Source organism: Cavia porcellus, unplaced genomic scaffold (genome assembly GCF_034190915.1).
Source record: "Cavia porcellus strain 051 isolate PalLab524CR breed Dunkin Hartley unplaced genomic scaffold, mCavPor4.1 scaffold_6, whole genome shotgun sequence".
Classification (NCBI taxonomy): domain Eukaryota; kingdom Metazoa; phylum Chordata; class Mammalia; order Rodentia; family Caviidae; genus Cavia; species Cavia porcellus.
This window is the reverse complement of record NW_026947489.1, coordinates 62,166,608-62,177,334: the sequence shown is the minus strand read 5'-3', so window position 1 is coordinate 62,177,334 and position 10,727 is coordinate 62,166,608. Positions and strand designations below refer to the sequence as shown.

The 10,727-nt window shown below is 46.2% G+C and overlaps 1 protein-coding gene across 5 annotated transcripts in view; it reads right to left on the bottom strand.

Moving 5' to 3' along the window:
• Window positions 1-254: 254 nt before the first annotated feature.
• The window catches only part of Dync2i1 (dynein 2 intermediate chain 1), a 57,317-nt gene continuing 46,844 nt past the window's right edge, over window positions 255-10,727 (bottom strand). For all 5 annotated transcript variants that reach the window (XM_003469442.4, XM_005003501.3, XM_063250855.1 and 2 more), the window contains 8 exons: window positions 9,161-9,274; window positions 9,002-9,063; window positions 8,458-8,509; window positions 6,606-6,666; window positions 4,630-4,729; window positions 4,226-4,357; window positions 2,999-3,222; window positions 255-774 (listed from right to left, as the gene is read on the bottom strand). In XM_003469442.4, the coding sequence (XP_003469490.2) occupies window positions 588-774; window positions 2,999-3,222; window positions 4,226-4,357; window positions 4,630-4,729; window positions 6,606-6,666; window positions 8,458-8,509; window positions 9,002-9,063; window positions 9,161-9,274 (932 nt within the window). In that variant the 3' untranslated portion in view covers window positions 255-587. The remainder of the gene's footprint in view (window positions 775-2,998; window positions 3,223-4,225; window positions 4,358-4,629; window positions 4,730-6,605; window positions 6,667-8,457; window positions 8,510-9,001; window positions 9,064-9,160; window positions 9,275-10,727) is intronic.

Genomic DNA, 10,727 nt, shown 5'->3' with positions numbered 1-10,727 from the left:
GAACCCCAGTCTTGGGCTTCAGTCTCCATGTCAGCAACCATCTCTGGCCTTTATAATTCACCTGCCTAAGGCATTTCTACAGCAGCACACGTGGCCCAAGGCACTGTCTAGCCCTACACCTGAGGTGGGTGATTCAAGAGTACTTCCTTGTATTACTCATAAACGTAACGATAAGTGCATTAAACTCAGCCCTGTGGGTGACACTCAGATATTCAGTGCTCAAGGAAAGTCAAGTAAGCACGACCACAAAGTCATTTCAGTGGAGTAATTCCCTTTAATTATTACTGTATGCATGAATAAGAAAACATCCCATTAAAATACATTTTCAAGGTGGACTGTTTAAAATCTAATAATAAATGTGACAATATTTTAAAGCCCTTCCAAAAATAACCAGAAACACTCTCAGAAAAGAGCCTACTGGACATGACTCAGTATTTCCCCCAAAGTTTAATATGTATAAAAATGTTATTTCCATTCAAAAATGATGCGTGGGAACACTGAAGTAATCTTCTGTAAAGTGCACACAGGTACAAGAGTGACTCTGGGTGCTATACCAGTGAAGTCCTCCCAACACGCCCACAGCTGCCTCAGCCACGCTCTACCAGGGCCTCCTGCAGGAACAGGCACAGCCACTGGCCCTCCTCCGCCTGCCTGGATGCCCACTGCCTTTTCAGGTACTGCACGTCCACTGTGCCTGAGGCCCTGGCCAGCACCAGAGCCAGGAAGCTGCCGCTGGGCCTCTCCGGCTCCCCCAGGACAGTCATGGCCACCAGCCTGTAGGCAAGAAGGGACATGCATGAGACTTCCCTAGGTCTCTGTCTTCCAAGTTGTCTCCTCCAAGGGAGGAAAAATCCAGAAGAGGATTTCTAAAAGCATTGATGTCGACATGAAAAGTCAGACTAGAGGGGATTTAGTTTAGAGGCATAAGTGCCTGCCTTGCAAGCATGCAGTTGTGAGTTCAATCCCCAGTACCAAAAAACACCAAAACAACACCCCCCAAAACAGAAAAGTCACACCAGAAACAAATATATGGAAATTGATAGGAAGTGCTTCACAACCTATTTCTACATCTTAGAGGTATGCAGACCAACTGCTTGTGAAGAAGCTGAGAAGAACATACTGTCACACAGTGGTCAGTGCTGCATCTACAGACTGCTCTCCCTCCCATCTACTCAGGAGTAAATGGCCCTGCCATGGCCCCCAACCCTCTCCTACACCCCACTCCAGGCCAAGCCACACAGACTACACTCCCCCATCCAACCACCCTCTTCCACCCAGCCTTCATCTCACCTCACCACACTCCAGCCTGTCCCCAGCCAGAGGCTTCCAGACCACCTGACTGGCCTCCTGGGTCTCCTTGGTCCCACCTGCCCACTCCCAGACTGGCCCAGCCCAGCTTGTTTGTTACCTGTCCTGTGAGACTCAGCTGGGAACTCAGGCCCCAAAACCCCTGCCCAGGACTCCAATTCCTCAGGTAGATCCTGGCATCCAGGGAACTTCTTGGGGAGCCAGCAAATGTCCATAGATGCAGCCTGCACCTGAGTGGCACTGGCACCATGGGACCATGTGGGTCCCCACACAGTGATGCAGGCAGAGCTACAGGGATCTGCTGGTGACACAGCCTGAGACAGGGCCACTCAGGGTACCAGCAGTCAGAAAGAACCACAGGGCTTCAGGGAAGGGGAGCCTCTAAAGGAGCAGGTCATGAAACACAGCCTCCCTGACCACTCAGCACTGAGCACCTCTGAGGCGGCATGTCCAACTGCTGCCGCCTTGCAGGCCACCCATGGTGCAAACCCTGAAGGTTTCCCTGGCATCGGGACTGTTGGGTATGGACAAGATGCAGTTCACGGATGTGGCATCATTTCAAACAAATGTGCACAGCCTGGGTAGAACCGTCTCTAGACAAGCTGGGCATGACAGTTCGTGCCTGTAGTTCCAGCACTCAGGAGGCTGAGGCAGGAGGATTACCATGAGTTCGAGGCTAGTCTGCACTGCATAGTGGGACCCTGTCTCAAGAACAAAAAAGAACTGTTCCTGGACAAAGGGCATGGTGGACAGAATCAGGCAAGGGAAGCAGAAAACCTATGACCACCACACAGGTACTACCAGCTCCTGGGCATCCTCCAGGCAGGGCTGCTGGCCTATGTTCAGACCCCAGGAGACAGGTCCTGGGCACCACAGCATGTGTGAGGCTGGTTAGGTGAGCTGTCAGCCCTTGCTTGAATCTTCCCTGTACTCCTGCCTTCCTATTCATTTCTTTCTGTTCTTTACAGCTATGGAAAAATAACTGAGCATAAACATCATTTGTTTAACTCATGCACTTACACGGGAGGAGTTCTGGGGCAGCAGTGGTTAGATAGGCCCACAGCTGCCCTGTGATATTCTTACCATGCATGTGCTCTAACTCACACTCACCCTAAGCTCTCGCATCCTGATCACCACACACATGCCCATCATGGACCAGCTTCAGGCACACAGTCAGTGCTCAATAAATACTATACTGTTTAACAAATGACATACTTATAGACTTTCTAGATCAACAATCTGTGGGTATATTATGTGTTCATATGTGACCCATACTCTGGATTCTTTATGATTCTTGATTTCTTTTTTAGACAGGGTCTTGCTAAGTTGCTGAGGCTTCCTGAAACTTGCCATCCTTCTGACTCAATCTCTTGAGTAGCTGAATTATAGGCATGTGTCACCGTATCCAGCTCTTGATTAATTTTTTAATAATTAGGATAATGTCAGTATACCTAGTACTCAAACGAAATAAATTCAAATCCTAACTTTTTGCCAGCTATTATCAGTATACCCCTGATATTCTTTCAAGCTGTCACCTGACTTTGGCCACTTTTACCTTCCTCTTTACAAAAGGATAATGAGATTCCTTCCCCAGCTACACAAACTGGAGAATTTAACAAAATGTAGAATTTCAAGAAAAAGCAAGGTGATTGGACCATTTGCTTTCCAGACCTGTCCTTGCTTCACTCACCTGTCTGGAGAGATGGGCTGTGTGGCCACAGGGCCCAGGTCACTCTGCAGGAGGTCCCAGACATAAATGGTAGATGCAGCATCCTGGACCAGGAACACGGCTGGCCGTGTGGGCGACCACTGCAGGCCAGTGATGGCATGCCCCCCGGTGCTGCTGTTCCACTGTGCCAGTGGCCACTCGGAGCTCATCTGGTGCAGCCGGAGGCTTCCATCTGAGCAGCCGGCCTGTGTGACAGGGACAACTGTGAACTGCTCTCTCCGGACCTAAGCATAGCGGCCAGGTGTGTTTCCTGAAAATCTGCTTCTTCAATTTGCACAACACACAGACTGTTTATTTTTTTCTGATACAAAATTGTAAACTAAAACCAACCCCATGAGTTGGAAAGGTGAGCACCTGTCCAGCTCTGCCAAGGAGGCGCTCCCCACCCTGAGAATCAACACAGTGGTGAAACCATGAACCGTGAGTGTCTTAACAGTATCAAGCCTCACCAATGCAAGCACAGGTCATGAAGCATGGCTCCATGGGTATAAACAAGTCACCTTTTAAAAAATTGCATTGATAATGTGGCTATATATTCCTGTTGGACTGAAATTTTCAGAAAAAAAACTTAGTGGATTTAACAAAAGACCAATTGTTTAGCTTATAAAGAGAAAAATAATCTTTCATATACTCAAAAGAAAAAAGAGAGAAAATCAATGAGAATGGGAGTAAAAATGAAATATAAAAATAAACTTTTATTCGTTTCTTGAGACAAGGTCTGGCTATGTGGTTCAGGACAGCCTTGAACTCACTAAGTAGTCCAGGCTGGCCTTGAATTTCAGACAGTGTTCCTGCTGAGCCTCCTGAGTGCTGAGACTATGCTGGGTGTGCAGCACCATACCCCACTAGAAACAAACGTCACAGCCTTGCATGCCCTTAAACGGTTGATGGCCATCACATGGAAGGGGAAAGCTGCCACACTGATTAGGGACTGCAGGGCTGGCTGACATTTAATCTTTGTATGTTAAATGATAAATAATCAGCAGAGTATTTCTTAAGAGAATCAAATTCCTGCACTAACTGGTTTTACTTTGTTATTTTAACCTCACATTTTTTCTTTTTAGACCCCTGAAACCTAATCTATGATTAAATAATCAACTTCCAAGACTTTCCGATGGACCAGCATGTCCTGCCCACTGGCAATAATGCCACAGAAAAGAACCGGTGCTGTAGGAAACACTTTCTTACCAGGAATATTGGTTCTCCAAAAGGTGAGAAGTCGATCACATTAACCTTCACTGCTCTTAACCCACACTCTTGAGGTTTGAATGATTTGGGAGATACTTTCAAATCCTGCCTTGTGCCATGAGTTATAAGACCCTAGTAAAAACAGAAAGACCAACGAAGAGCAAAGAGAAGTATCAGGTATGAGTTGGGCAAAGATTTTTTTTTTTGGTACTGGACTTCACACTCACCAGGCAAGCACTTGAGCTGCTGAGCTAAATCCCTGGCCCAAAGATGTTACTCTTGAAACAATGTAAATAACACTATAACCCAAGCAACAGTAAATTAACCTTAGATAAACATGTGTGTCAGATTACTCTGGGAAAGAACAGGATGAGTAATATAATGAAATGTAAAACTTGACTCACCACATCTGTACCAACAACGAAGTGAGTAGGGTCCGAAGGCAAAAATTTGATGTTTAGGGTTTGTGTGGTGCCCCAGAACTCACTATCCTTACGACAAGAACTGAAAAAGACAGCAGAGTGAACACATGTTAACTGTGAAAGCTCGAGGTAAAGACCCTGAACACTCACTTGGCCCCAACCTATAACAGACTGGGCCACATAGACACCCTAAGGTTTAACTCTGTTTGCCACTTCCTTTTTGCTCTGCTACTGTGGGCTTGATAACTGTTGCAGATAATTCTAGTCACTAATTCTTTCCTCAGCTGTGTCTAATCTGCTATTTGACTTTCATAAATGATAGCTTCATTTCTGAAGGGATTTTAGATTGCACTCCAAGTTATTTGTGTGTCAGGTGTTTCTTTATGCACGAACACATCTCTGCAGACTGCTTGTGGGAATCCTGTGAGCCCCAGCTTGTGAAGTCTTCCTCCCTACAGGCAGTATCCCTGTGCCCACTGCTGTCTGGGACTCTGCGTCTCTCTGCTGCCATGTGCAGGTCCACAGGCAGTGGGGAGGTCACAGTCCCTAGCTCCCACCTCCCTCCTTTGCAGTGAGCTCTCTGTTGCTCTCACTCTGAGGAACACCCAGTTCCGTCTCCTGGACCCCAGCAAGGCCAGCACTTCCTGCTCCTGTCTGGACCTGCAGCCACAGGCACAAGGAGAAGGCCTGCGCTGGCCTAGGCCCCCACCCACCTCCAGCCTGTCACACCTCAGCTCTGGAGCTTATGTCCCTGAGTCCCCTCCTTGTTCCTGGCATTTAGCAGTTTTCCCTTCTTTGTAGCAATCACATTCGGCTTGTGTGTAGTTTTTCTGTCATGCAGTATACATCCTTGCCCAGAGAGGCACCCCGGTGCCTCCCAATCCCTGATGCCCAGTCAGAGTCAGGGTCTGGCCACTCTCAGCTTCTCTGCTGGCTTCTCTGCTCTGGCCAACTCTGGGACCACAGTATCCCATCAGCAGATGAGGGAGTCTGTACCTTTCTGAGGTCCTGCTGTGGTAACAAATACCTCCAGGACACCTTGGCTCCAAAGCTGAGCCCATCCTAAGCTAACCAGCCCGTCCCTTCTCCCTCTGCAGAAAGGAGACACCACTGAGAGCCTGGGAAAGATGCAGCATCAGATACTTGAGATGCATTCCTTCTTTGAGTACACATTTACACCCTGCAGAAATTTATAAAGTAAATATAATGCATGGCCTGAGTGAGAAGGGTCACAGTGCAGATAAAAATAGTCCTAAAGAAGCTCAGCCAGGGAACAGCATGGCCCATGGGTCTGTGATTGTGGAAATCTGATGCCCTGGGCTCAGATACATTAGATGACTTTTAAAAACAAATGATTTGCTTTCTGAATTATATATAAATCAAGTAAAGTTGGCTTAAAATCTCTAAACAGATGCAAATTCATTAACACAAAATAGAGGTATTCTGTGTGAGGAGGAGAAAGAACTGGGCTGAGAGACTGAGTTTTTGAAGGGTAATTCTTACATTAATAGCCCTGGGTAAAGGAGAAAGAACTGTATCTTTGGGAACAAGTCTATATGGAACATAAAAATAGTACAAATAATATTTACCCATTTACTAAGAATTTCTATGTCATGTTAAGTTGTATGCGTCAACTTCTAAATAAAACTTTCTATCAATATTTCTGGTTCCTGAAACTTCGTCTAATTTTAATTTCAGGATTGCATTAGAACAAGGTGGAAAACAGAGAGTATCAATTGAAAAGATAGGAAGCATTCTTTTTTATCAAAAATTGGTGTTTGCACATGAGAAGAGGTATCTATTAAACTGACTCATTACTAATAAATAAATTAAATAGCAAAATGGAAAATAAAGGAATATGTCTTGGTCTCACACTGACACTATTCACCACACTTGCCATCACTCAGGTCCTGCTGTTTCTGCAGGAAACAGGCTTTGAGGGTGGGAAGGGCTCTCACCTGCCACCCAACTGGATCACAGCACTATGCACCAACTTAATCCTCCCTCCAGGGATGAGGCCTGGAAACAGACATGCAGAACAAAAGTTCCTCTTGGTGAGTAAAACCAGCACTGTTCATATTATGGCTTGTATCTAATGTCCCCCCAAAGCCTCATGGAGTCATAGGTGAGGCTTTTATAGAGCTGGCTGGGTCTAAGATCAAGAATGGCCTAAATCAGTTCACTGATTGACTTGGTACTGCCCTACTAATCCTGGTAGCCCAAACAGATTATAAAAGGGGCAGAAAAAAAACTGCTAAGGTTCTTTGCTTGCTTTGCTACATTCTGCCTACCATGAACCATTTTGCCTCTGCGACTGCCTCTCTGCCATGCTACCCTGCCTTAGAGCCAGCTGACTATGGGCTGAAACCTCTACAAACCATGAGCTAAATAAACCTTTCCTCCTTTAACTTTGGGTGTTGGGTGTTTTGTCTCAGCAATAAGAAAAGTAACTAAGAAATTCACTGCTTATTCACTCCTATGTTGAGAAATGATACCAAAGTACACTGACGAGCAGCTTTCCTTCTGAGAGGCACCCGTGCGTGTCCTGAGGTGAAAGGGGTAGGGTCCAGACCCACTGGTCTCAGTCCAGACGGCAGTACACACACCTATCACATCCCAAGTTCACAGCAGTGATGATCCACAGGAGCACACAGAGCTCCCCACCTTACAGATGACCTTGAGACCCCAGGCTTTGCCAGCAAGCACAGGCATCTCCCAGCTCCGTCAGCCTCATCAACTGTCCTGCTGGGTCCCTAGCTTCCTCCCCACACACATGACACAGAGCTGATTTCTCAGTCCTGATTGCTCTGCTGTTTCTTCCTCATTTTCCCTGGCTTTGATGGCTGGACCATACACTGACTTTGCCTCCTAGTATGTCCCAGTGTGGTCCTCCCTTTAATTACTGCAAAGGCAAGAACAGATTTCAATACCTTGAAATTAAAACTCTGGCTGAAGAGCTGCCTACCTCTGTACATAAAGACTAAACTGTGTGTACTGAAAAGGACAGTCACAGCTGCCACACAATAAAGTTCAAGCTGCTGTCCACAGAGGCGAGGCAGCCTGTAACCCCTCCTCTTCGACCTGGCCTAGGCAGACCCTGTGCTCTAGAAATCATGTTACAACCACAATCTGTGTTTTTCTGCGATGGTCTGCCTGACACCGTGCTGCACTCACAGTGAAGGAAAGGCGAGGCTCAGCCTGCACCTCAGGCCTGTGTGATGGAGCCTGGAGGCACCTGGTGGCTGCAGTGTCTGGGGACACTGTCCCTTCCCCCTTGAGAGTAATGTGGATAAACAGTGCTTTCAAACAGTAGTTTCTAACAGAGAAACACACTGCTGTGCATCTTCGGGACTATAAAACACTGTGATGCAAATACATTTTATACAGAATAAACTAACTCTTTCAAATCCATTGTAGTCAAGGATAAAAAGAAAAAAAAAAGGAAAAAATAAACAAACTTCTACACCCATTTGTGCTTCATCTCAGTCCATCTGACCCACCCAGACAAAGCCCAGGCACACAGTGCTCACGCTCGGGATACAGGCATGCCTGGGTGAATGCTGGCCCAACACCAGGAAGGATCCTGCAGGGTAAGCAGGACGCAGAGACCCTGACACTGAGTGCTCTGGAAAGGGTATGTGGGCACAGACAGCCAGAGCTCATCCAGAACAGCATATGAAGGCAGTGAGGGATGGCACAGGCTCAAGAGCTGAGGTGACTGTGTGTTCATTTCTCAAAGAAGGAATTGTTATCTTTCATCTCTATTCATTTTAGTAAATATTAAAATTAATTTTTTAATTTAATAGTTACCTAAATCACTTATTGAACCTGCAATATCTGCCTTTGGCAATTCAACCACCACCTAAAAATGGAATATGAAATAAATGACATCACTTATAATTATGAAATCATTTAAGCAAAGAATAGCTTAGGTTAAGACAAGAGAAAGTATTAAGTCATAAAATTCAGTTGCTCCAGAAAAAACACCAGCCATTAACTTTCGGGCTAATGTGTTAAATCTTACTAATTCTTTCTTTCAGTGTCTCTTCACTCCTCACTCCTGGCCTCACTCATGGCCTCATCAACAGCCAGATCTTCTGCCCCACGGGAAGAGTCCTCTTCTCAGCCCCCGCCCTGGTACTGGTACCATGTTTCGATTTTAAGGCAGGCCCAGAGCCTGCAGCAGGACCCTGTACTTGCTGCTACGGGTGAAGCTCTGTATCATGTCTCCCCAGAACCAGCTACCGAGCCTGCTCTGATTTCCCATGTTAGTCCTGCACCACTATCAGATTCCTTCCCTGAGCCCCACCCAAGATGTAGGTGCTTTCCTACCCAGCCTGGACACCTGACTCACCCACACATTAAGAACCCCGCTCTCATCCAAGGAAGCGATGTGGAATGATAATCCTGATGCTCCTAATGAAAACAGAAATGAAAGAAGAGAAGTGGCATTAAACAAGGAAATCACATCTCATGACTCCAGAGCAAGGTTCAAGGAAGGAGGACACTGTACCTTCCTGAGCAGAAAAGGGCGAAAGCACAAAGTTCTGCTTCCTGCTTGGAGACATGGAGATGGGTTCTACTGCCTGAAGAGGACTCTGGTGGCTCACCGAGATCAGGATTCCATCTAGAGATTAAAACCCATGCACCCAAATGTGAGTAACACAGTCCAGAAACGCAACTCATACTCTGCAGACAAACACAGAGGGCCGCAGGTCTGAAAGACCCAAGCGTCTCCTCACATCTCCCTGAAGCACACATACCTGACCCAGGAGCTTGCTTTCAGCACTACTGGGAATGGGAACTACATACCTCAAATACTTGGGAAAGGAGAAACAGGCACGAAAGCTTGTGTTTATGTCCTACAGCTGCTGCCATCAACACTGACCATGGTTCAAAGGCAGGGAAGAAAGGCCAAAACAGGCCAACCAAGAGAGTATGTTTGAGACTGAGGAAGCTCCTGCAAAACCACCTCAGAAAGGGAGACCTCACTCTGAGGCCAGAGTCCCAAGTCCTCTACTGGGGGAAGGTTTGGAGAGTGAAGGAATGCCAGGGCATGTCTCTGGATGGCATTAGCCTAGAAGAGGAGTGAAACCAGGTGTCGTCAAAACCACAGCTAACAGAGCTGAGTGTGGCAGCTGGTACACATGTCTGTACGAGAGGCTGAGGCAGAAGACTCTCAAATCTGACTCCTACCTCAGCAACTCACTGACGCAGAGAAACCCTATTTCAAAATAAGAAATACAGAATCGTTAGCGATGTAGCTCAGTGGGAAAGGCCCAAGTTGGACCCTCAGGACCACAAAAAACAAAAAATCAAGGCTAAAGGACATACCACCTCAGCAGCCACTACCACGCAAGCAACGTTCTCCATTACAGAAGGCAACTACCAGTTAACACAGCCGAGCTCTCTGACCTAGAACACCCATCACAGAGCATCAAGGAATGGGAGTCAGGCTCCATACAGGCTACTGAGATACAAATCAAAGGACTTAGCTGAGGAAACTTCTCACTGTTCCACAAATACAAGCATGAAACAGAAGCCCAAAGCTCAATATGCTGAGTCCAACCAAATCTCTTCAAAAATCAAACCAAATAAACATATCTGATACAAAATCAATAGATCAAAAAAAAAGAAAAGAAAAAAGGCAAAAAGTAAGATGACAGCTAGGGTGTGGTGAGTGGTTAGTGGTGAGTGAGTATCTAACATGTACGAGGCTCCAGGTTCAACCCCAGCAGAAACAATAAAACAAAACACCTTAGGAGGAAAGCAATTCAATAAAAGATGGGCAAAACACTGAAACAGATGTACCCACAAAGATACAGGGGTACAACATCACTAGGTTTAGGGAATAAAAGTCAAATCCACAATAAGAAGTCATCACACAATTACTACAAAAGCTGAAAAGTTTTCTTCCCTGTAGAGAAGCCACAACTGACTCTATTTTGTCCAGGATGCATCAACAATGTTATAGGAAAAAATGCAGGCCTTGAAACACTGCCTCTACCCCAAGGTAAAAACTCGAGGACCTGTAAGGACAAGAAGCAAACAAGTTATATAATCTAAGCATGTGTAATTTG